This window comes from Pygocentrus nattereri, chromosome 14, assembly GCF_015220715.1.
Source record: "Pygocentrus nattereri isolate fPygNat1 chromosome 14, fPygNat1.pri, whole genome shotgun sequence".
In the NCBI taxonomy this organism is placed as follows: Eukaryota; Metazoa; Chordata; class Actinopteri; order Characiformes; family Serrasalmidae; genus Pygocentrus; species Pygocentrus nattereri.
The window spans coordinates 1,702,501-1,728,818 of record NC_051224.1 but is presented as its reverse complement, the minus strand read 5'-3'; the positions used below and the strand labels follow the sequence as shown (position 1 = coordinate 1,728,818).

General features: G+C 43.7%; 1 protein-coding gene, 1 long non-coding RNA gene and 2 other non-coding genes across 9 annotated transcripts in view; 1 reads left to right on the top strand and 3 right to left on the bottom strand.

The window, feature by feature from the left end:
• The window catches only part of tex2 (testis expressed 2), a 50,792-nt gene extending 26,336 nt beyond the window's left edge, over window positions 1–24,456 (top strand). For 5 of the 6 annotated variants that reach the window (XM_017714083.2, XM_017714081.2, XM_017714078.2 and 2 more), the window contains 11 exons: window positions 3,354–4,983; window positions 9,082–9,282; window positions 11,145–11,463; window positions 12,257–12,504; window positions 13,388–13,531; window positions 13,618–13,717; window positions 17,701–17,821; window positions 18,689–18,799; window positions 19,884–20,093; window positions 21,026–21,146; window positions 23,178–24,456. In XM_017714083.2, coding sequence (XP_017569572.1) covers window positions 3,379–4,983; window positions 9,082–9,282; window positions 11,145–11,463; window positions 12,257–12,504; window positions 13,388–13,531; window positions 13,618–13,717; window positions 17,701–17,821; window positions 18,689–18,799; window positions 19,884–20,093; window positions 21,026–21,146; window positions 23,178–23,333 — 3,336 coding nt within the window. In that variant the 5' untranslated portion in view covers window positions 3,354–3,378 and the 3' untranslated portion in view covers window positions 23,334–24,456. The remainder of the gene's footprint in view (window positions 1–3,353; window positions 4,984–9,081; window positions 9,283–11,144; window positions 11,464–12,256; window positions 12,505–13,387; window positions 13,532–13,617; window positions 13,718–17,700; window positions 17,822–18,688; window positions 18,800–19,883; window positions 20,094–21,025; window positions 21,147–23,177) is intronic. The other variant, XM_017714084.2, reaches the window with a different exon arrangement.
• Window positions 15,494–15,610, bottom strand: LOC119265169. The gene has a single exon (XR_005131454.1). It is a non-coding gene; the product is annotated as a U5 spliceosomal RNA (small nuclear RNA).
• A 1,153-nt stretch (window positions 24,457–25,609) lies between the features above and the next one.
• On the bottom strand, window positions 25,610–25,745 carry LOC119265178. Its single transcript, XR_005131462.1, has one exon. It is a non-coding gene; the product is annotated as a small nucleolar RNA SNORA50 (small nucleolar RNA).
• A 37-nt stretch (window positions 25,746–25,782) lies between these two features.
• LOC108437147 overlaps window positions 25,783–26,318 on the bottom strand; it is a 1,242-nt gene continuing 706 nt past the window's right edge. Inside the window, exons 2-3 of the long non-coding RNA XR_001858589.2 lie at window positions 26,054–26,116; window positions 25,783–25,870 (exon numbers count right to left, since the gene is read on the bottom strand). This is a non-coding gene — a long non-coding RNA (uncharacterized LOC108437147). The remainder of the gene's footprint in view (window positions 25,871–26,053; window positions 26,117–26,318) is intronic.

The window sequence follows — 26,318 nt, the reverse complement described above, 5'->3', positions numbered from 1 at the left end:
GCACTGAAGAACAGGGTAAAAGGGGGCTAACAAAGTATGCAAAAAAAAAACAAAACGCTGAAACTAAACCCCAGACCTGAGTGTCGTTGGATGTTTGGGATTACTGGAAATATGAGAAGCAGACAATGCAACCAGCTTCAAGGACCAAACTTGGATGGTGTGGAAAAATAAGCTTTCCAGTTTCTTTGAAAAACTTAAAACAGCTCTTCCAGAAACAATGAAAGCTGTAATAAAAGCAAAGAGTGGACAGACTAAATGATGGTATGTTTAATTATTGAGGCTTCCTTGTGATATTAAGATTAAGTGACCCTTATTAGTCCCACAACAGGGAAATTTCACCTTCACTTTTAACCCGTCCATGGAGTGAAACACCGCACACACACTAGTGAACACACACACACTAGGGGGCAGTGAGCACACTTGCCCAGAACAGTGAGCAGCCCTATCCACGGCGCCCAGGGAGCAGTTGGGGGTTAGGTGTCTTGCTCAAGGACACCTCAGTCATGTGCTGTCAGCTCTGGGGATTGAACCGGCGACCTTTCGGTCGCAGGGTCAGTTCCCTGACCTCCAGCCCACGACTGCCCCAGTTGTTTTCTTATTTTTTCCTGATGCTAAAAACCAGTAACTTGTACTAAACAGTCAGTTTGATTGGAAATGAAATAAAGGAAAGAGTGTATCTGTAGTCAGATTAAATGTCGAGGGAGGAAAACACTTCTTCACGACTTAAACTCGTTGGAGTATGACTTATCAAGTATCTGACCCAAACTTGTAACCACTGTATGTCCTTGCTAGACCATCATGCAGCACTTGTCTGTGTTGCTGTGTCTGCATTTCTACTATAGTATATTTAAGAGCGGTTTTTGACGCTTCAGAATGACCTTAAGCTCCGCTGCCAGCTCTATAGGCTCAGATCACAGCTGGATTTTCATAATCCATCTGTCGCCCAGTAACACACACACATCAGTAAGTATGGCTGTCTGTCCACCCATCGTTCTCTTTCTACCTCACAGACAGTTCTGTGCTTTAGAGCTCTGGGTTAGACCTCCAAATCACTTTTAGTCCTTGGTCTGTCCTGCATGTGGGATCGGAGTCTGGGCTAGTCTGGGCCGGTCTTGGCGTGGCTGTGATTGGCTCAGGTTTCTGTGATTAATTGAATGTGTTTGTTGTGTCGATGCCAACTCTGCAGATTTGTGCTTCAGTGTTGAGGAACTGTTCACTGCCTTCGTCCAGTTAAACCCCCCCTTCTCTCTCTCTCTCTCTCTCTCTCTCTCTCTCTCTCTCTCTCTCTCTCTCTCTTACTCACTCTTTCTCTCTCTCTCTCTCTGTCTCTCTCTCTCTCTCTTACTCACTCGCTCTCGCTCTCTCTCTCTCTCTCTCTCTCTCTCTCTCTATCTCTCTCTCTCTCTCTCTCTCTCTCTCTCTCTCTCTCTCTCTCTCTCTCTCTCTCTCTCTCTCTCTCTCTCTTACTCACTCTTTCTCTCTCTCTCTGTCTCTCTCTCTCTCTCTTACTCACTCGCTCTCGCTCTCTCTCTCTCTCTCTCTCTTTCTCTTTCTCTCTCTCTCTCTCTCTCTCTCTCTCTCTCTCTCTCTCTCTCTCTCTTACTCTCTCTTTGTCTCTCTCTCTCTCTCTCTCTCTCTCTCTCTCTCTCTTACACTCTCTCTCTCTCTCTCTCTCTCTCTCTCTCTCTCTCTCTCTCTCTCTTACTCTCTCTCTCTTTCTCTCTCTCTCTTTCTCTCTCTGTCTCTCTCTCTCTTACTCACTCACTCTCTCTCTCTTACTCTCTCTCTCTCGCTCTCGCTCTCTCTCTCTCGCTCTCTCTGGGCAAGATGCCCTGTAAATGGATTTCTTACTATTCACTTAGTCATGGTGATGTCATGCCCTTGCATCATTCCTCTTCTGAAAGGAATTCCGAATTCTTGTGTCAGTCAATCTTTTTGAAAGCAAGGTTTTACCGTCTGATCAGTCTAGAAATGTGTCTAAACCGAACGTTTAAGACTCTTAATGAACAGACTCCATTGTCATGGTTTGCTTACAGGATTGTCAGATTTCTGGTGGTGTATTTCCTGATTTATGGTCAGCGTTGGCCCATAGCGGTGTGTTGATTGCGAATGAGAACCTTGGGCTGTTCTTGGCTTTGTTCCCTGCTTGTCCGGCAGCCTGTGGAACGCAGAAATTACATTGGACTTGATTCATCATGTCCTTGCTTCTTTCTGTTCTTCTGTTTTGACCAGCTCTTATAGACTCCCTCACTTCCTCGCCTTCTCTGTGGCCCTCAACTCAAAGTTTTCTTGCCTTTCTTTCAGATACTCTTGGCCACCGTGTCACCAGTGACACTTCCGTGATATCCCCACCAAGATATCTGAACATTACACACACTCAGGCTGCTTGGTGGGGCGTAAAATGAAAAGGAGAGACATGAGATCATGAGACTGTTGTCAAACACGACCTACATGAAATACACCTGTGTTCTCTGGGCCCAGATATGAATAACTCACTGGGTAACAGGAAAGGAAAAGGAAAATAATTAATTTATCATTTTAAAATATGGCATTTCTCTGCTTATCTTAGCATAGTAAATAATTCATAATGAGGTGCTATCCTTTGGACACTAGAGTGGAACATCACATTATAGAGGTTCAAAAATCTGTTTGAATAACTTAATTTGCCTGTGCAGTTTGTAGAATTATTCCATGATTAATTGCTGTCAGACTTTAATGCTATAAGAAATATACCCGTGGAGCATTTTGTGCATGTGTCTGGCTTCAACAGCAGGACATTTGGTTTGATTACATAAATGTGTGTTTGTGTGGAAGGGACCTTTGTTTTCCTTAATAACCATTGAATTACCCTCCCTGTGGATCAGAGACCTAATGTCCTTCGAGAGAACACTTAGCAGCTTAAATGTTTCCCCAGCTTCCTTCAGCTCCCCTTTTAAAAGAAGGACATTTATCTTTTCCCCCAGTGTTCAGGAGCAGGTACGTGGTTTTCAAGTGCTGCAGAGTGTCAATGCCATCTTGCTGTAATTAGTCTTAATGGGTGAAAATGTCATTGTCTACCTGGCTGCTCCATTTGGAGGCCTTCTCTGTCAAGCCTTTTGCTCATTAAAGCTGAAAAATGTCTTTTTGTCAGTGTCAGAACATAATGCTTTGTCCAGGATGGGCCCTAGTAATTAGTCCACAAAGGGCTCTTTTTCTCTTTTTTCAAATACAATATCTATCATTGTGTTCAAAGTGTCCGACGTATTATATGCTTGGGTTTACTAGAGCCGGTGGCACTTGCTAGGTGTAGTGATATGAGGGAGCGTAAAACTGTGCATATGGCTGTGTAACCTCAATGTCCTTTTTATCCACAGGCTCTGAGCCTTCTGGAGTACTGCCATGACCAGTCAAGGTGGCAGCAATGGGGACACACCCTCTCCTCCGCCTTCATCCTCGTTACTCAGGCCGCCTGCAGGCCCGAAGCTGCAAGTGCAGCGCTCATTGTCCCGTGACACAATCACCATCCACTTCTCAGCTCAGGGCAAGGAGGAGGAAGAGGAGGACGAGGAGCTCTACAGACTGGCTGTCTCCTCCTCTGGTCAGGATGGAGATGATCAAGGAATAGTAACAGCAATGGAAGCCAGCGAGGAGTTATTGTTCGAGGGGGCAGGAATGGGGACAGATTCAGGAGTGCTCCCTGTTACTTCTGCCATGGTATCATCTCTCCCGGTCACACACACCCTTAGTTCAGCCCTAGCCATCCAGCCACCACCCTCCAGCTTGCCCTCCTCCACCTCATCTGTCTGTAGCCCTGCCAGCTCCTCTTGGCCTTCTGAGCACCAACGGCCCCAACCCCCTCCCCTCGCAACCTACTCCTCCTCTTCCACCTCCTCTCCAGCAAAGTCTTCGGCCGTGCACTCAAAGCCATTCCTCAGTCTGGTCAAGTCTCTCTCCACTGAAGTGGAGCCTCGTGAAGGCAGTGTGTCAACACATGCCCCTCAACCCATGCGCCACCGCCACCTGATGAAGACTTTGGTGAAGTCTTTGTCCACTGACACGGCCCGACCCGAACAAGAAATCCCATCCCATCGCCTGCCAGATTCCCGCCTCAACCTGCACCTGTTTAAGCCTTTCACGCAGCCTCGTGTCACCGCGCCTCCAGGTGGCGACTCCAAGACGGCACCATCTTCGCCTCTTACATCACCCGATGGACGTTCCTTCTTTAAAGTGCAGGAGGTGGAGGCTCGTATCGAGGACACCAAGCGGCGTCTTTCAGAGGTCATGTGCGAACCCTTGCAGTTACTCAGCAAGATCATCGGTGAGGAAGGAGGAAGTACCACCACCAGCACTTCCACGACTGGGATGACAACAGGCATCCACCGACCCAAAAGCCTCTCCACCAGCGCCACAGAGCTATCCAACCTGGCCACCCTCAATGGCCACTTGGAGAGCAACAATGACTACTGCATCAAAGAGGAAGAGGATGTGGAGGGGGACAGTCCACTAGCTGGTGCTGACCCGTTGCCGGCCCTACCCAGGTCACCCTCACTGGGCCTGGACCGTTGCTTCATGTCGGCCCTGGCCCGCCAAGAGGACGAGGAATTCTACGAACTCTACAGTGAAGATTTTGAGCTGTGCACGGATACGGAGGCTGATGCAGAACCCGCCGACTCAGGCCTGCTCCTACGGGGTAGCACAGCAGGCAGTGAGGAACCAACCGAGGGGGAGGAAGAAGGGGAGGAAGAAGAGGAGGATGAGCCTCTGGGCGTACCGCATAATGGACTAATCCTGCTTATTTCCATAGTGTACGGCTACTTTGTGCTGCCACTGCCCACATACGTAGGTGGGGTGTTACTGGGAGTAGCTGCTGGCTTCATGCTAGCGATATTGGTGCTGTGGCTCTCAGCCCCTCGCCGGTCCTCCTGGGGCCCTTGCTTCAGCCGGTGTAGGAGAGAGCGCTGGACTGTGGTCCCCCTGGACATCAAGGAGCCGGGCATCTACAAGGTAGGTCTTGTAGCTCTGTTTTGCTGCTCTGCTCTCTCCTCTGCTGCTCTTATCTGGCTCTGCCATTAGCATGTTACAACCAGCTGCCTGACCTTAAAAAACAGGCTACAGGCCATCCTGAGTCTACAGCTGTTGTGTAGTGGAATTTTACCCATCATGCACAATGTGTCCTTTTATTCTCCTCAGTTTTGCGAACACAGTGTTTTACCTGCAAGCAGAAAAGAATAATGCAATTCATCATACAGATAAGGGACGCACCAGCACAGCAGAGTGACATCTAAGCCTGGGAATGCGCATTTGCTGTACGCAAGCCTTTAAATATACAGAAACTCACCTGTTCGCTGTGGTGGGAGGACCCAGGCTGTGGAAGATGCCACTGTTGGATGAGAGCACTGGTGAAAATGCTTCTGTTTTGCATTCCTTTGTAATTTAATACAAGCTTTTCCACGTGATATTTACATGAGTTTTAGAACATCTTAAAGCCTGTGATCAGTGGCTCAAATCCACCTGGGAGTCGTCCGAACGTGAGTTCCAGTAGAAGCCATAAGACTAAAAAAATGGGCTTTTTTATTTAAGAAAGGCTTTAACGTGGTCAGTTCCACAGATTTGCTTCAGTTTGAATAGTGACCTAGAAATAGTGCAGAATTTCGAATATTTCTTCTTCGTTTTAGTTGATTAATTCTAACATTTTTTTCACCTAAAACAGTCTGTTGATTATTTTTAGATGTTAATTAAAAACAGCACCAGAGTTTTGGGCTCCAGTGTAGTTTGATGAGAAATCAGACCTCGCCCACCGTGGCTGAAAAGGCGTGCAGATGTGGCACTGCTGTCTTTGGTGCAGTAGATGTACGAGAAATGGAAGTGTGTGTGTGTGGGTGTGTGACCTGAGAGCTTATATAAGTATTTCGAACCTGTGTGTGGGCTGGAGTGCAGCCTGGAGTCAGCTGCATCCTAAAAGAGCGGGGAACCAGGGAGAGAGTGAGGGCGAGAGAGTGAAAGAGAGGAGAGGGGAGGTGTCAGTGCTGCAGAAGGCTGTAGGTCATGCAGAGTTTCATGCCTGTTCTCCTCCTGTTCATCATTGTGCTGTTGCTTCCCTCCCGACTACCTTTACGCGCCTTTTCACAATCAAACACTGCGTCTGTAAGAAGCAGATCATCACAGAACCCTTGTAATACACAGTGATACCGGATTTATATTGGTATCAGCAGATATTTGTCGATATATTAAACTTTCGGGGATGCAGCTCTGCTGGGCTACGATGTCTGCATTGTATTCATTTTACTGCATCCATAGGCCTCTACAAATAAGGGTTTATTTCTTTGTGATGCTAATCCACTGTTACACGTTATAAATGTTTATGTATCAGCGTTGGCAGACCTTTCTACTGTAATACAGACATTCTGGTTATAAATTATATTGTCATCAAACGATTTGAGCAAAAAGTTGAACATTTGAAATGTCTAATTTCTTAGGATCTGGTTAGTCCTCCTTGTGCCTTAATCATCATGTGCACTTGACCTTGCAAGGGGTCCTCACGTTTGTGCAAAAGCCTCTGATGAGTAGATCAAATCCACCTGAAGGTCAGCTGAACATGAGCTTCAATGGAAGAGATAAGACTTAAAAAATGGACCTTAACATGGTCAAAAATTCTAAAACCTTGCTGTTTATTTCTAGATTTAAATGAAACGATTCCTTTTGGACCCCATTGAAAAATATTGGATATCGGCACACGATACTCTACCAAACTGGTGGATCCCTTTGACATAATGAACCAGTGATGATGTCTGTCGCTCTTTTGCTGTTTCCAAAGGCTGATGCATGGCTAAATGGTAGTCCCAGAGCTCTGGGTAGCCAGGGAGGTTTATATTCCTCTCATATGGTTCTGCAGTCATATCATGTCTAAACCTCTAGAGTCTCCAAACTAGCCTATATAAATTCACTGATACATGTTACTGCCATTAAAATCATTATCAACAACAGCAGTTTAACCTGTTTTAATTTTGTCTTACCTCTGGTAATTAACCTAATTACTTTTTACTGGGGCGGCACGCTGGCGCGGTGGGTAGCGCTGTCGCCTCACAGCAAGAAGGGTTCGATTCCCCGGCTGGACGACCAGGGTCCTTTCTGTGTGGAGTGTCACGATTGGGTATAAAGGGAGCATCCCTGAAAGGCTCAGTCGTTCACAAGCAAGGACGGGCGAGGTTCACCACTTAGTGAACAACTGCGTGAGCAAATAGTCCAACAGTTTAAGATCAACGTTTCTCAACGTGCAACTGCAGGAATTTAGGGGTTTCATCATCTACAGTCCATAATATCATCAGAAGATTCAGAGAATCTGGAGAAATCTCTGCAGGTAAGCAGCAAGGCAGAAAACCAGCACTGAATGCCCGTGACCTTCGACCCCTCAGACGGCACTGCATTAAAACCCACATCATTCTGTAACGGATATTCCCACATGGGCTCAGGAACACTTCGGAAAACCACTGTCAGTGAACTCAGTTCGTCGCTCCATCTACAAGTGCAGGTTAAAACTCTGCCATGCAAAGCGAAGCCACATATCAACACCACCCAGAAACGCCGCCGGCTTCTCTGGGCCGAGCTCATCTGAGATGGACTGACGCAGAGTGGAAAAGTGTCCTGTGGTCTGACGCGTCCACATTTCACACTGTTTCTGGAAATCATGGACGTCGTGTCCTCCAGGCCGAAGAGGAAAAGGACTGTTTGGATTGTTCTCAGCACAAAGTTCAAAAGCCAGCATCTCTGATGGTGTGGGGGGGTGTTAGTGCCCATGGCAGGGGTAACTGGCACATCTGTGAAGGCCCCATTAATGCTGAAAGGTACAAACAGGTTTTGGAGCAACATCTGCTGCCATCCAAGCAGCGTCTTTTTCAGGGACGTCCTGCTTATTTCAGCAAGACGATGCCGAGCCACATTCTGCACGTGTTACAACAGCGTGGCTTCGTAGTAAAAGAGTGCGGGTACTAGACTGACCTGCCTGCAGTCCAGACCGTCTCCCATTGAAAATGTGTGGCGCATTATGAAGCTCAAAATACGACAGCGGAGACCCCCGGACTGCTGAGCAGCTGAAGCTGGACATCAAGCAGGAATGGGAAAGAATTCCACCTACAAAGCTTCAACAATCAGTGTCCTCAGTTCCCAAACGCTTATTGAGTGTTAAAGGAAAGGTGATGTAACACAGTGGGAAACACGCCCCTGTCCCAACTTCTCTGGAACGTGTTGCAGGCATCAAATTCAAAATGAGTGAATATTTGCAAAAAACAAAGTTTATCCGTTTGAACATTAAATATCTCGTCTTTGTAGTGTATTCAGTTGAATGTAGGTTGAAAAGGATTTGTAAATCATCGTATTCTGATTTTATTTATGTTTTACACACAAAGTCCCAACTTCACTGGAATTGGGGTTGTAGAACGAACGGTCTCTGATGATGTGTCATCTGAAGGATGAAAGTGAGGGGTGAACATATGCATGTTTGAGTAAGCTCCTCTCCAGACATGGCAACTTTAATGTTCACATTTATTTGGACACAGAAACAAAACTCAAACCACTCAAATGAGGATCTGATTGACGCTTTATTGAATTTTTGGTGAGTGATGCTCTGATGTCTTGGCTCATGTTTCACGTGAGGCTACATGTGCTCCCACACCACCACCTGCAGTCTGGTTAGATTACTTTAGGCTAGTAAGTCTAATAAAACAGGCAATGGCAAAACTGTGAGAAAATGTTTTATACACATGAATCTATATGGGTTGACACCTGTGTGCATGTCTACATTTGCGCCTGCTTGGCCTATGCAGCCTTAGTTATTTGCATTAGTTGCTGTGGTTAAGTACTGTCATGTCTTAAAAAAACATGTTTTGGTTCATTTATCATGAAATGTTGTCACAGTGCGAAAGAAAACAATGACTCAGTCACTCAGTTAGTCAGTCAGTCAGTCACAAGCCAGGTCCGTATGGTTCTTCGCATCTAGAATAGAACCGCAAGCTTTGGATATGAAAGCAATGAAATAGGAAATCTTAATGATACAAAAAAGGCTTTAGAAGTAAGTCTGTGCAAAGGACTCTTATGTGCTGTGTGCAGGGCTGGATGAACGAAATTCACAGCTATGATCCGGAGATGTATCACGCCACACTCACTCATTCGGTGTACGTGCGTCTGGAGGGCTCAGTGCTGCGCCTCTCCAAACCCAACCGCAACATTCCCCGTCGGGCCAGCTTTAACGAGACCAAACCTGATGTCACCTACATCAGCCAGAAGATCTATGACCTGACCAACAGCAAGGTGGGACACAGATGACGCCATGTATACATTTGTTACAGGAATAGATTGTGGCTATAAGTGGGTGGGTGGTGTAGTGGGTAACACCTCTGCCTTCTATGCTGTAGACTGGGGTTCAATCCCCACCTGGGTAAACACTCAACTCTATACCAATAAGAGTCCTTGGGCAAGACTCCTAACACCACCTTCGCATACCCATGTATAATGATGCAATTGTAAGTTGCTCTGGATAAGAGCGTCAGCCAAATGCTGTAAATGTATATTAAATGTATAAGTGTGGGTTTGTGTTGGTGGTTATTGTTAATTTGACTGTTACCCATGTTTGTTTACTTTTGTTTGGTTAAACTGTCACTAAATGTGAGAGATATTTGGAATGTGATGGTCCTAATTTGGGTTTTTGGTTAAGTTAGAAGTTTAATAGTTTAATAGAAAACGAGATACCAGATGGTTTTTGCAATTGTTGTTGTTGAAACTGGTAAACAGATTTCTTCTTGTTTTTATAGTATCGTTTGTCTTCGTTCTGAAAGGTACCATGCTGCAAACATCTGTTTTGTGCTCTGAGGGATGTTTAGCTGCAAACAGTGCAGTTTGAGCATCACAGAATGGTACCAGCTGCACCAGCAGTCCTAATCTCAACTCCCCTCTCAAAAATCTGCTCCTGTGTTGTATTTAAAGCACCCCCAAACAAGAATTTTTCATTTTAACAATAACAAATCTATGTTGAATTATAAATTGTTATTGCTGTGTCCAGGAATCTATTAAACGTGGGATAGGATCATCCCAGAGCTTCAGTAACAGTGTTAAGAGTGCAGACGTTTGTGATAATACCCTTTCCCCTACTACCATGCAGATTTTCAGTTAATGTTGAAGAGTACTAAAGAGAACACAGTACCAAGTAGACTTGGCAGACACCCCACAGCTCAGCAGCGTGGCTCAGCACACCACAGTACAGGTTAGATTTTGTGTCACTCCCAACGCCAGCTGCTCAACTTCTCTCGCTCAGATTTGAGAATTTATTCTCTAAACTTGCAGATATCAAACCTGTGGTGTGCAGAGCCGACTCAGTCTGCTCAAGAAGCCAGGCTCTACTGTTAAGTACAATATCTTAGGTTCGCTAAACTTGTGTCAGTCTAAAACCATGTTTGACAGTTTGTTCTATAGATGTGGAATATAAAAATACAAAACCTCGTATCTCCAAAATGGTAACTTTACAGGAGAAGGAAAAAACCTACTTTACTTTTAATGTAAGTCAATGGAACCAGAATGTTTTCCATGTCAGTTTGGGCTCGTTTTGTTCGTTCATTCATCTTGAAATTTACGCACAATGTAAAGGCCAACAAACTTTTTCAAAATACGTCAAAAACTGAAAAATGATAAAAATGATAGAACGGGCAATTTTCAAATACATTTGAATGTATGAAATGGCCAAAAATTATATAATTTGATTAATGTACAAAATATTGTTTGGAATGAAACTATATATATATATATATATATATATATATATATATGTGTGTGTGTGTGTGTGTGTGTGTGTGTGTGTGTAACATATTTCTTTTCTATATTGGCTTTTTTAGTGAACTGCTCATTAAATGAAAATATCAGGTATGTCAGTGAGGGATGTTCTGTAGCTGTAAGACATTAGATGCTGAAAGATTCAAGCTTTTTTTTGTGATGTAAAAAATAAGCTGATCAATAATGCCACACAGATGGAAAGACTGAGAAATATATAAACAATATGAGCACAATCTGATGCACATGCCCGCCCATATGATCATAATAACCTAGTGAACATCTTCAGGGCATTCTTTCTTCTGTAAGGTATAAGTATGCAGAACCAATGAACTGTGGTACTGGTCCCGCAGATCTACTTGGTGCCTCATAGCCTTGCCAGAAAACGTGTGTGGAACAAGAAATATCCCATCTGTATCGAGCTGGCCAAGCAAGATGACTTCATGTCCAAGGCTCAGGGAGACAGGACTGAAGCCGCGGAAGAGAAGCCTCCTGCTGTTGTGGAGAAGGCAGAGGGGCTAGGGGGTGGTGAGGAAAGCAAGCGGTCATCCGCAGACCCAGTCCTGTACCTGTTTGGGAGAACAGGAAGGGAGAAGGAGGAATGGTTCAGGAGGATGCTGCTGGCCTCCAGGCTCAAAGCTGAGATGAAGAAGCCTCCCAGCCTCCCTGCATGTAAGAGTGGAAACAGAATGGAAGTTCACTCACAACTCATGTTCATTAAATGGCTCGAAAGCAGCTGTTTACAGTCAAGGTCTTGGAGTACATCTGCTGTTTTATTGTTCTCCCTAACACCCAGTTTAATTCTGGGCTTGTTATGTCAAGCAGGGAAAACACTCAAATACACCGTGACATCATCTTATATCTAGTCAGTGTCTATAAAATTTCACAATATTAAATTGTAAGAATATAATGAAATTATTCAACAAACTTTTACGTGTCTGTTACTTGTTTTAAGTACATTTGTCTAGAGAAATTGTCTTATTATTCTGATGGCAGGTAGTTTTGCTTGAACAAGGAAAAGGTCCAAATGTCCAAAAGTGAACATGTTGTGTTTATTACACAGAAAATCTGAACCAGTGTCTGCCAAAATGATGAGCGTTCAAGCCAGTATTGCTTGTTTCATCACACGATACAGATCATTTTGTTTATTTTAAGTCCTAATACTTGAGGATAGGCTCTGTTTCTATCCTAAGAGAATGCAGATTCTCCAATGAAAGGAAAATGTAGTACAGGACTAGGCTTCATCTCTGGAGTCTGGAGACTGACCAATACTGATTAGATCTGAGCCATACAGGCTAGTACTCCAGGACCAGGACTGAGAACCAGCCCTGTTAAATATTCCTAAAACAATATGAGTGATTTGCTGTTTTTGGAGTGTTCTCTGATGTATTATACTAGTTTACAGTTAGACGTATAAGCTTGCCTGCTATATGTTAAAAAATGTGGATATTCTCTCCACCCACAGCCTTCCTCCCCTCCCACGGCCGCGGAAGCAGCCAATCAGGCGCTCTCTCACACAGTCGCAGTAGTAGCCGAGGCAGCCTGGACGACCTGCTCCAGTCTCAGTCTCGGCAGAAGGACGTTGGCACAGGGGCGAAACAGAAAGATCTGGACTACAATGTCTACATGGCTAAATACATCAGCCACTTCTCAGGAAGCCCTGCTGCCAGCCCTGTTCACAGTACAGACAGCAGCCCAAGAACAGTGAAGAAGGTACTGACTGCTACTGAGCCACGTTGGACTTAATTTTAGGGTATTTGTGTCCAGTCTTGTCTGTAAATGTCCTGATTAGTTCTGAGCTTGCCTATAAATCATAGATGGATGGATAGAACTTTAATGATCCCGGAGTATAATTACACAGAAACTTGCAGAAAAATACAAAATAGAGATAAATCTAGACAGAAGTTAAAGTACAAGAGAAGTAAAATAAAGTATAGAAGTATCTATTTACATATTTACATGGCGTATGCAGACAGATTGGCTGTATTTACAGACAGCAGGCACTGAGTGGTATGAGATTGTGTAACAGCACATATTATAGACATCACGAACTCTGAGTTGCATCAATATTACAGTGTAATGTAAAGTGCATAGTGAAAAGTGTGTTTACAGTAATAGTTGTGATGTACTGCGCAGTGTGATACAGCGTCATATCTTATTTGTAGTATCTGTGTAATAGCAGTCATCAACCAAAACATTTATTTAGTTGAATTCTGGATGTGTTGCTGTTTGGAAGATTGAAGGCCTATTTGTTGACAGGGCACAGGGCGTAGGGCACAGGGCGTAGGGCACAGGGCGTAGGGCACAGGGCGTAGGGCACAGGGCGTAGGGCACAGGGCGTAGGGCACAGGGCGTAGGGCACAGGGCGTAGGGCACAGCTTATTTGAGACGTGAATGAGACGTGTGAGAGAGTCTTGAAGACTCGGTTACTCTGGCACCGCTCCCGTAGAGACTACTCCAGGGAAGACATCTCTGTGATGTTCAGAGCCAAGGCCAAAACCTGAGAGCTTTCAGCTCTTTTTACTCAGTTTGTGTTATGATGCTGCAGCTGCAGTTCATTTGGTTTGTTCCTCAATCTTGTTATGGTCTTTTACAGTTTCCAGATGGTTTGAGCGCAGAGGCCGCGTCCGAGGCCTGGGTCAATGCCCTCTTGGGCCGCATTTTCTGGGACTTCCTCAGGGAGAAGTACTGGGCTGATGTAGTGTCCAAAAAGATCCAAATGAAGTTGAGCAAGATCCGGGTAGGCACTTCAGCCCTTCTTTGCTGACTTTTGCTCTGGGCATTTGGTTGCTTTGAGGCTAAAACTGTATCTTTTTGACATTTTAGCTGCCGTACTTCATGAACGAGTTGACGCTTACTGAGCTGGACATGGGCATGGCCATCCCCAAGATTCTTAGGTCCTCCAAACCTTCAGTGGACCATCAGGGTAACCCTCTGTGCATTGGATTTGTATTTACAAGCTGTTGTTACCGCTCTTTGACTGTAGATTACCTCAGATCATGTCTGTGTTCATTATACTTGTGATCATGATTATACTCACGTTATCGTTTTATACATCTTGTTCATTTGAAATGGTTAATATTAGCTCTTCGTTGTGATCTCTAGATTTAGATGTTTGCTTTTCCATAGATGTGGCTGTCCACCCAGTTGCTGTTGTTCTAGATGAGCTTAGCTATTTGACATTACTGTAGGTGGCCATATACCATAGAACATCACTCCATTAACATGATCTTATGCAAGAATAATATTGTTGTTAATAATAATAATAATAATAATAATAATATGCCCTGCGATGGACTGGCGACCTGTCCAGGGTGTATCCTGCCTTCCGGCCGATGACCGCTGGGATAGGCTTCAGCACCCCCCCCGCAACCCTGACGGAGAAGCGGCTTAGACAATGGATGGATGGATAGATGATAATAATAATAAATCCAATTTTTGTTAACAATAATAGTAAGAGCTGTAGGAAATTGTTGAGACCCAGAAGAGCCAGTATGGTTTGAGCTCTGGATTTCTCTCTGGTGTTATCAGTGTTTGCGCTAAGTCATAATGAGACCACTGGGATTAACGTAAAATTTTCACTCTGTGTTCTCTTGTCCCTTGAGTCTCAGTTTAAGGCGATGAAAGGATTTAATCTCTGCAGACAGTGCAATTATTGTGAGCTCTTAAAGGTATTTGGTTACCAAAGCTCTATTATTTTTTGGGATTTAAAAACAAATGGAGCAGATATTTGAGAAGATCACCTAATAACAATATTTTTCCATGTAGTCCAAACTGTAAGTCCTCTGGTCTCATATACATAAAGTGTGTCCACCCCTGTTTAATGTGCCAGTAATTAATGCACGCTTTGGGAGATGTTTCTGGTGAAATTAAATACAAGATAATCTACATGCATAGATAAAAGAAAAGGGAAAAAACAGGAGCTTCCAAAACTGGAGTTCAGAAAATGAGACCTGGTAGACCACCAGAACTGCTTTTGTCTTTGAGAGACAGGAGAAATTCCAACAGGTGTTTCTGTCCATCCTTACACTGTAAGAAGACAGTAGCTGTGAGGAAGCGACTACTGAGAAAAAGAAAGACGAAGCAAGAAAATGAAACGTAGAAACATGAAAACTGGACATCTGAGATGGGGAGTTTTATGGATTGTTGAGTCTAAATTTGTAATTAGGATCACAAGGACCGTGAGAAGTAACCAACATCTAAGACTGAACTTGTGTGTGGAAAAATGTAGATGATTTGAAAAACTGAAAGCAAAGCAGCAAAAGAGTGGAAGCTATAATAAGGGCAGTGGCGGTCTTTGCACCACACTCTTTAAATAGATGGTTGTTCATGGGTTCTTTAGTGAAGATAGTCGTTCTTTGCAGGATTAAATGGTTCTTCAGGTTGATGGAGAATGTGTGTGGTTCTCTATGGAACCTTGTAAATGAAATAAAGTGATACTTTATTAATCCCACAAACGGGGAAATTACACCTCCGCATTTAACCCATCATACACCACATACACACTAGTGAATACACACACACTAGGGGGCAGTGAGCACACTTGCCCAGAGCGGTGGGCAGCCCTATCCACGGCGCCTGGGGAGCAGTTGGGGGTTAGGTGTCTTGCTCAAAGACACATCAGTCATGGACTGTCGGCCCTGGGGATCAAACTGGCAACCTTATGGTCACAGGGCCAGTTCCCTAACCTCCAGCCCACGACTGCCCGATGCCATGGCAGAGCCTTCAAAAATAAGAAGAACTCGTTAACGTTCCCTTCCACGGAAATCCTTAGTAAAAGGCGAAAGATTTGTGTGTGAATGAAGAGAAACCCGAGGATTGTTATATGAGCTATGAAATAGTTCTCTTGGTCCATTCATGCTGCTATATGAAGTGTTCATAGAATGCAGGGAAGCTGGTGTTTTAAAGTGGTACGCATATTTTTAAATGTAGGCTGGGATCTAATATAAACCTCACTTGGCAGTGGATCAGTGCTGTCACTGCCGCATGTGAAATGCAGCGCAGTGATGAAACTGGTCGTTAGTTTATCTGTCTACATTATAATAAGGCTTTATAGTTTCCTGCAATGTGTTCTCCCCACCAGTAGGGCGAGCTCGGGAGCGCGGTTTGGCAGGCAGCCGTGCTCCAGCCGGGCTGGTGAACTTCTCTGTTGACGTTCAGGAAGCTGCCCACAGAGCTCAAAGGATCCACGAGCCTCTGAGCCAATCGGAGCCGAGTGTGTCTTAGAGCTGACCTTTCGCAGGCTCGGCGGGGAGAGCGCATCATGACAGTGAAGGCTTGAAGTCTCGCCTCAATTAGGACACAGCCCCAGGGAGCAGCAGTGTGATGTGTCAATAGAGGAAGCATCTACTCGAGGGCCAGCAGGAGGATATACTGGAGAGGAGAGCTGAGGTTGCAGCTCCAGAGGGAACGTATGAATGCCTAAGAATAGCCAGTCTCGCATCTCCCATTCAGACCTTCCGGCTGTGGGCTTTTATTTCTACCTAATCCGAGTAGTTCAGTCTGATCTGAAGAATAAGTGAAGCGTTTGCAGTTAAGATATTAAGATATAAGATGTTTGGTTGGCTTTTTTTTCCCACAAGCAGGGGATTTTTTAAACGTACGCCAAGATACATTTATTTACTCACTTACGTCTGAAGTTTGCTTTGGTTTTCCACTGGAACTGTGAAGCCACTGAAAGTGTGTGCATGATCAATTAGCGTCAGGCAAACTGCACGCCCTAATCGCACACTTGCCTCAAACCATGCTGAGTTTCAGTCTCAGCCATGGCAGCGGAAACAGAGCGTCTGATATCTTTTACAGTGTCTTTCAAACATGACAAGACGAGCCTTTCAGAGGAATGTTTATCTGTAGCATTACGCGAGATTTATGGGGAAAATACTCTGTTCCAGCTACCTCAGTTACCCTGATGGTGTCAGAATATTCTTCCAGTCTAAAAGGCCACATCTTGTTCTCCATCTTCCGCTTTTTTTGCTGAACAGTGTCTTTTTATAAGCAGAGGTTTTACAAAAAAGATCAAATAAGATCTGTCCTTTATTGTACTTGAGTATCTGTTCCTGCTTGCATTAGGTTTCGGAATTAGCGGTTTAGGAGGAGGTTCTGATGCTTTAAAAAGTTTTCCTTCTCTCCAGTAAAACTGGAGTAAATTATAAATGATAAAACTCCCGATCATCTCTTTCGGGATTGTATCTAGAGTTTTCTGGAATGACTTCTTAAATTCTCAGAAGGAAAGTAACTTGTGACTTTTTTTCTGTGTATCCACTATATAAAGAAAACAATTATGTAAACCTCATTTTTCACTTTACTGTTTCTTTAAATGTTTGTCCAAAGAGCTTTATGGAGTATAGAACCTGTGCACTGCTGACATACAATTGACTAGGACCCATTTGTGCTCTGCAGTCAGATACTTGCCTGCTTTCATAGCCCGGTAGGTTCTAACTGTGGGCATGTTCTCCATGGCTGTAACATGATTCTTGGGGAGCAATATAGAAACCAGGTTCAAAATGAATCCGATAGATGAAGGTTGAACCTGAGGAAGACTCAGTGCCTCTAAAATCATATGTATAATAAGGTGTGTTCTCTTCAAATGACAAGCTTCCTTTTCAGTGGGCTCTTCGTCGCAGCAATCAGGAAATTTGAACAATTGGCTACAAACAGGAACCTTCCTATGTCTGAGCCTAGACGTGATCCTGAAGATAGCACTCTGTTCATTTACTTGCACTGTGAAATGAAATGAGGGTAGAGTATTTAAATGTCATATGGAGAAGAGAGTGCTGGTTTCTCTAAATACTGTTTTGAATGGATTTGATTGAAAGAATATTCCATGCTCTCAGCATTAAAGTACAGATATAGTACAGATAGATATTCTGGTATATGACAGTCATTGGTTATTTGTTCCTCCTATTATAGGTCTGTGGTTTGACTTGGAAATCTCTTACAATGGTTCTTTCCTGATGACTCTGGAGACCAAGATGAACCTGGCCAGGCTTGGGAAGGAAGGAGAGGGCCTTGGAGAACAAGGAAAAGAGGGGTAAGGGCATGTCAGTGAGATGTGTGGTGCTCATTGCTAACGTCACATCACAGTGTATTGCAGATGTTTCTATGACATCAATTATATTACAGTACAAAAACCAGTATAAAACTGAATATGGTGAAAATGAACCAGACATTGCGAAACAGTGATATGCCCCTAATTTCCCACTGCATGTTGGCCTGGTTTTAATCCAATGTGCTGATTATTATGGTTGTTTGGCCATGTGATGCACTGTGTGAGTAAACTGACTGCATTCTTCCCTTTTTGCTTCTAAGTTTTTTTGCATGTGTGTCTCTCTGTCTCTCTCTCTGTCTCTCTCTCTGTCTCTCTCTCTGTCTCTCTCTGTCGCTCTTTCTCTCCTCTGTTCCCTGCTGTCTGTGGACTCAACTCTCTGTGGATCTGTTCTGTTATTGGTGAGTTGAGCCTGGCACTCTGCCCATCTCCTGAAATCTCAGTTTCATGAAAACCCTCCCAACACAGCTGAGCTTTATGGCTGCTCACCACTGCGCTGCACTGCCCGCATTAGAGGCCACGCTACTGTGTAATTGCTGCGCCCCCGAAAAGCTAAAGCTAAAACCCATGCAGTGAAATCTGCAGCGCTCTGTGTGCATTAATAAAATAATACCTCCACTTCTGCTGCATCGTGTGGGCAGACTAGCTGCCTACTGAACGAAAGGTCCAGATGCGTGTACTAATTGTGCATATGTAATAAATGTATCTAGGGCTTCAAAAGGAAATGGCCAGAGGGCTAGATTTTTAAAAAGTTCAGCTTTGCAAGATTTATACTGAGTGTGTGTGTGTGTGTGTGTGTGTGTGTGTGTGTGTGTGTGTGTGTGTGTGTGTGTGTGTGTGTGTGCGCGTTAGGCCCAGGCCACGCACATACTGCCTGGCTGACAGCGATGAGGAGTCGTCCAGTGCAGGATCATCTGATGAAGAAGATCCAGCAGAAGTACCTGAAGTGCCAGGAGTGGAGGGGTGAGTCTGAAGCACAGTTTAAGTTGGATTTATAATTTATAAAGAATTTTCCTGGCTTGTACGCTCGAATATTTCCCGAAATTGCCATAGATTATAACCCTGATTAAAACTAGAGTCTGGCCGTTAATTACTAAAATGAAATATCGCAGTAATTTAAGTGCCAGTGTTTTTTTCAAGGTCATCGTTCTTTGGTTCTCTTTCACATGAGGCGTCTAATCTATGGTTATTTTAAAAAATTAATACAACAGAAGTTGTGTATTTGAATATTTCAAGTGATTTTGGTTCACAGTGATGCCTCGATAATGCCAACGACAATAATCTTTTGTCCATCTTCACATTTATCGTTCAAGCTTAATGGGAACATCAGCTAAATGGTGCATGGCTGTAAGAGGCCAGTTCTAACAAGATTGCTATTACTGGGGCTCCAGGTTTGGCAAAGTTAGATTAAAAATATCAACAAAGTTAAAAGTACTATATCTCATTAGTGATCACTTAATTTATAGTTCCTCTTTACACCCTGCATGTATCTACTCACCATAAATGGGTTTGAAAAAGCCCCTTCAGGTAGCATTCTGAGCTTGTAGAGGCCTTAGACTCTTTGGATGCCTAAAATGACACATTGATCATTTCATTATGAAAGAATTCTGAAAAATTGGTGAAATTCTCCTTTCAGGCTCTGGTTCCCAGTCCTTGTCCTATAGTTTTCTAGCCCTGCACATTTAGTTGATTTCCTTGCCCTAACACACCCACTTTGACTCTGAAATGGCTTGTTAATGAGCTGAATAGTTGGATCAAGTGTTTTAGATCAGGGTTAACAGCCAAACCATACAGGGGTACTTCAGGACCAGGGTTCAGAACTGTTGGTCTGTCAGCCTCCCAGTTCCTTCCACTATCCATTTCATTACATTTGTACCCACCCAGGCACAGGAACACACTGAAGCCCTACAAAATGCCCCCAGTGATCCTGACCGCCCACTCTAACGGTCATGTCATAGCTGCAGCTCTTTGTGGGCGGCAGGAGAGAGAGCTAAATGAATAAGTGATGACCCTGACTCACAGTCTGCCCACTCCCCTCACCCTGCAGCTACGTCGGGGGACACCGGCCAAGCAAGATTATGCGCTTCGTGGACAAGATTGCCAAGTCAAAGTACTTCCAGAAGGCCACCGAGACAGAGTTCATCAAGAAGAAGATGGAGGAGGTGTCCAATACCCCTCTGCTCCTGACTGTGGAAGTGCAAGAGTGCCGAGGCACACTGGCCGTCAACATTCCTCCTCCCCCAACGGACAGAATATGGTATGTTCTGCATTAAGGCATAGTTTATTCATCTTCATGAATATTTGCCTTTTCAACAAATGTGGTCTCATTTGAAGCCTGTCTTCATATTCTTTGGATGCCCTCTGCTGGTCATGTATGGTATATGAATCTCAGGCTGCTTATTCCAGACAGTAAAGTTCAATGGGTGTTTCACAAAGCAGGATTTCTCAGTATGCTGAACAGCTTAAACCAGTGGGGGACCCTCAGGGCCTTCTAGGCTTTCTGAGAAGGACTAGTGATTTCTGTCATGCATGTCATTAATATTTAGTCCCTTTTTATTTAATGTGGTCATGATGCTTGTTGTGTTTACACTTCGCAAGCATTGCAAGGTTTGTTTGGAAACTAAAGGATTAAATTCTTGTTTCTAGGTAGATGCGCACTACGTACATCGCTGACTGTGAACTGACCATTGTGTTTCAGTCAGTTGTCAGAACAGCAGCATCTCTATGATAGGGCTTTTTACTGAAGGAGTTACTGTAAAACTGCAATGCACAATATAAAATATGTGATGATGTATTTTACAAGCTTTAAATGTCCATGTTTAATCGAGAATGACCGAAAATATTGAGAATTGCCGTTATCTTGGCACTAATATGCAATCAGAGTCCCATAGGCGCACTTACCTAAACTGAAGGCCTTGCATTTATCGTCACAGTTTGCCATCGACTTTAACCCAAAGTGAAACCCAAGAATGAATAAGAATGTTCATTACCTCCCCTAATTAACAGGCTTGACTTGAGGCTTATCTCTCTAACTGAGAAGTACTGCTTTGATGTCCTCCTGAAGTTCTGATCTGATAGAGACACTGATAGAGAGATTCATGCCTGCTTTTTCTCTATATCATTTGCAGGGTATAACCTCATCACAACCCCTTTGGGACATATTGTATCTGTTGTTGGTTTGTTCTTCAGGTATGGCTTCAGAAGGCCACCTCACCTGGAGCTGAAAGCCCGACCTAAGCTCGGGGAGAGGGAGGTCACGTTCGCACATGTGACAGACTGGATTGAGAAGAAATTGGATCAGGAATTTCAGGTATAACCAGGTTCATTTGCCGTTTTTAGCTACGTCTCATCTTGAAAATTCACTGTTGATTTTGACAGTTGACAGTTGAGCTGTGTCAAAGATTTGAAGCCGGACTGGATTTTCAGGTGCCCTCAGGATTATGCTGAGGTATAATCAACGTTGAGTGTTTCTCAAAAAAGGTGTGCCTGCACACGAGTCCCTTCGATTCATCATTCTTACGTTTAATACCGTGCAGATCTGTTTAAAATTACATGGTAGTTTTCTTTATAACCAGTCCTTGTCCTAGAGTGCACATACTGTATCTAACAAATACTGAGTTTAAGGTGTTTTACAACAAGAAAAGGTTTAAAGTAGTTGAGTGTTGTTCTTCAAAAAAACCTACATTGACTTTCTTTTATAACTACAGGGTGAGTCAAAAGTCACAGGACACGTTTTATTTTATATTTTAATATCGACTTATCTCTGGGGTCGTCTCAAACAAATTGTGTATGCTGAGAAAATCAGCAACAAACACCGCATCGTGGAGGCTTGTGACAGCATAAAAAATAAAATAAAATAAAACGGTGTCCTCTGACTTTTGACTCACCCTATATATTGTTTTTTGTTTGTCTGACGCTTCTGAAGTATAATAACCCCCTTTAGGCCTTCCTGGGGCATAAGACTACGTACACCTTTGAGTTGGCCATACAACAGTTAAGAGGCATAATATCAGGTGTATTACATGAGTGTTTTAATGTATTTACTGAAATTTTAGCATAAAATCATTATTTCCTTATTAGCTACTGTTCCATGTGAGCTTCAGTTACTTGTGTTCTTACACCTGAGGGAGAGGAAAGTAGAAAGCAATGACGTAATGAAGCATATCACTGTACACAGTGCTCAATAGGACAGTAGTCCCAGGCGAGCACTAAGGTTCCCATCTATTGTGGTCTTTATTGGGTTTTACCATAAGGTGGAAATAATAGCACAGCTGTTATTGAATATGCCCACTACACTAACAACATAGAGGATAAAGGCTACTTTGCTTTCTCGTTCTATATCCAGTGGATGCCTATTAAAGGCCATTTTTATACTGTATCATAATTTAGGTGCACACATTAAAATCATTTTAAAAGCGCTCTGGGGAAGTTAAATATCCAAACACAGACTAAAGGGGCTACCATTAAGCTGGGTATCCAAGCACGAATTAGATGCAGTCCAGGACTAAAGTGCAATATCAGTGTCTCCAGTTTCTTGCATTTAATTAATTAATCTGCTTATCAAACCAGTCTTGGGATTGTAATTAGATAATACGTTGACGGTCTTTTACGTCAGCTCTGCCTACAAAACTTAAAGCTATGTGCTGTTGACTCGGCAATATGATCAATGACAGGACAGTAATTAAAACCAGATACTGGTTTTAGGTAAATGTGGAACTTAACAGCAGTTTGTCTATTTTTCCTCAAACATATAAGGTTGGAAATTTGTCTGATTTGTCAACAGTGCAGTTTTCCGTTCTAAATCAAGACTGTATTTATTCAGCAAAAAGAACTGCTGACTGTATATGCAGCAAAGTCATGTGGGTAGCTTTTAAATTATAAGTATTTCTGTATTTAGTAGATAATACTGGCCTCATTCACCAATTTCTTTCTTAAAACCCACTTAGGCAGTCTTTATGGAGATAGAGACTCTTAGGACTTTCCTTAAGAACAAATTTAAGAAAAAACTTGTGATATTGGTGAATGAGGCCCATTGTCTCATAAGACAGAGCAAAACCCCAAAGTAATGTTGAAAATGTAATAAATGAACATGAATGAGCTTCTGAATGCAATGCATCAGTGTGAATGAATGAGGCTGTCAGACAGATACAGCCAGTGTTGCTCTGTTTGTGATATTACCCGTCACGTCCACAGCTGCTCCTGACCTGACCGTGTTAACAAGTTCATTCATATATACATTTTTTCTGTACTTTGTCCAAGAAAATAGAAACATTACATTCAGGCTTTCACTACACATCAGTTTCTTGACTGACGATTGCTTTGCTTCTGTTACCCGTCACAGAAAATATTTGTTATGCCAAACATGGACGACGTATGGCTGCCCATCATGCACTCAGCCATGGATACTCGGTCCAGTGCGAACTTGGTTACTGTGACAACCGATGCCTTGAAAGGTGTGGAGACTCTGGACCTTGAAGATGCTGTGGATGACCTGTGAAAGCTGCTCCAAGTGTCAAAAACGATGGGGAACATGTTACTGGAGTCCAATCAGGGCACTTATCCTTACTTTTCCAAAGGTTAGATGCCAAGTTGGCTGTAAGAACGAGTCCAAATGCATGTTAATAATGCATTGAACACGGAATTAAGCCTGAACGGATGGTTGAACCAAGTAAAAGCCCTGTTGAATAACGCTTCATGCACAGAGCCAGTTTTGATGGTGTCTGAAATTCCTTGGGAAATTTTAGCGTACAGCAGGGGAATCAACGTACAAAGGACAGCAGCTGCACCAAACATCTGGACTGGAGACCTCTTGATGGTATGTGAAGCTGTAAGCTACCATCCTACTGAAGGTCTCAGGCGACATGTAACTGCTTCAGTGCTTTTCTGACAAAGTCAGAAGCTTTTTACCTCTTTCATTTGCAAGCGAGGATGGATGGCCATCTGGCTCCTGCTCAGGTCAGGGCTCCATGCTGGCCACTGCGATATTCCAATGCCACTCATTTAAAATCATGCATTAACTGTCCCTCCTACCCTATGTTATCATTTACAGTTGTAGGAGTGTCTTCTGGTAGGCTAGAATGCATACCTGCAGTCTTGCGAGAGTCCTAAACGCCCTGTAACAGCATCCTTTCAATACCGTACACTATGATGACAAGGGGGAGCTTTACGTGTTTGTGTATGCCATGATGTTCATCTGCTTTTTGCATCCAATGCACATGTGCTTTGTTGAACATATACACCAACATGTAGGTACCTCCCGCCACCGACCTCCGCCAATCACATTGCTGCCTGAGGCATCTATGTGGCATTTAATTATGCAATTAGATCAATTTCACTGTGCTCAAGGACACCAGCTAATACCCCATCCACCCCAAAAATGACCCTACTCAAGCTGGCTATTCTAGTGGGTTCAAACAAGGCACTTTCCATAGACCTTGAGTGTCTTCTCCCAACCATTGCCTTTCTGCAGCTGTCTGGAAATGAAATGGCACTTCGAAGTGCTAATAACATAATTTTACACCGTACTCTCTCTCTCTCTCTCTCTGCCATGAACTTGTATATGTCATTGTGCAATACGGAGAAGCCATCTGAATGTATAAATCATTGCCTGATCATCTCAACTTGTGCTTTTTATTTCATTACCGTCAGCAACTTGCTGACAATGTGATTTTATTAAGGTTCTGAAAATGTTTGTGTTGATGAGTTTGGGGAGGCGTCGTTTTGGGTTTTGTTTCATTCCATGGGTTTCAGAACATGTTTTAAGTTTTAAGTGATACTGTTTTGATCCCACAACCGGGGAAATTCCATCTCCGCATTTAACCCATCCGTGCAAGTGAAACACCACACACACACTAGGGGGCAGTGAGCACACTTGCCCGGAGCGGTGGGCAGCCCTATCCATGGCGCCCGGGGAGCAATTGGTGGTTAGGTGTCTTGCTCAAGGACACCTCAGTCATGGACTGTCGGCACTGGGGATTGAACCGGCAACCTTCCGGTCACAGGGCCAGTTCCCTAACCTCCAGCCCACGACTGCCCCCAAATTGTACATTACAATTTGACACATGCCGGTGAAGTAGATGTTCCTCAGTTTTTTCCGTCCTAATTCACATCTCAAAACATCACCTGTCTCAGGTGCTTCGGATGCTGATGCGGAACAAAAACGAGGGTTAAAAATATGGCAAACGGCCAAGAAGAAAGCTGAAGGAGTGGTTTCCCAGACCCAAGCCTAGCTGTGGACTACTTTTTCCCCCTTCGATGAAGAATCCCCATTCAAACTGCAGAATGTGTAGTCCAGGATTGGGCTTAATCCCAGTCTGGAGAACTGATCCAGTTGCATTTAAACTCTAAATTTAATCGGACCCATTAAATCATTTACACACCACATGGCTTTCAAACAAAGGCTGTACCAGCAGTCATTTAGTTTCCATTCTTTCCCATATTCCTTTCCAAAATATCCATATCTGACTCTGAAGTAGCCCACCTCACTCCTGCTCATTCAAAAATGCCCACCTGGTTTTGTGCCATTGATTACTCGTGTAAACCCAGCCAATGTTAAATGACCTGTGTGCTTCTCTATGCCAACGGCGCATCATTTCATTTGCACTTTGTGAGAATTATTGCTGTTTATAAGTGATTGTGTTCAGCCATACTGTGACGTTGGTCATGTGGGGATCTATAAAGAGATTTTGGTAAAATCACTTCGTTGCTTACGGCTACAGTTCTTTCAGCATCATTTTCGTAAGACAGATGTGGTTACGTTTGGTCAAATCAATGCAATGTAGTCTGCTTTTAAAAGAGCAACTTGGGGTGAAATACCAAGAGGCCCCAGTTATAACAAACATTTGATTTTGCACTGTAGCTTAGCCTCTGGAGCCATGAGGAGGGCTTCAAAAGTTCAAAGACAGTGCCAGCAAACACCACTAGGGGGAGCAAATCAGGAGACAAAATAGGTTTATAAATTGTGTTTTATTATATACACTGATCATGTAGCACCATACGGTCACCTACTCCTCAGTCGTCCCTTTCTTTAAGTCCCTGTAAGGAGGATAAAGAGGGTTAGTTACAGTTAGACATGCAACATTTAGGTTCAGACGTATAAGCTCACAATTCGGTCTGATCAGTCACTGAAGCTGACCTCACTGTTAATCAGAAGTCTAACGCGTTTAATAACATCATCTCAGACCAGGCCTGGACAGGACCAAGATCTCGGTGACTTACCAAGCTCAGGACAGGCCAGCGATGGTTCACGTACATGAAGTACCTTATCGCCTTGATGTTTTCCTGCAGGGAAGAGACAAAAACCTGTAAAACTGGTGTTCGATCATAAAGCAATAGGGTCAGTACAGCATAAAGTGCTGGTATAAAGGATGCAGAACAAAATTAGGGCTAAAAATATGGCAAACGACCAAGAAGAAAGCTGAAGGAGTAGTTTCCCAGACCCAGGCCCAGCTGAGGCCTACTTCCCCCCCTTCAATGAAGAATC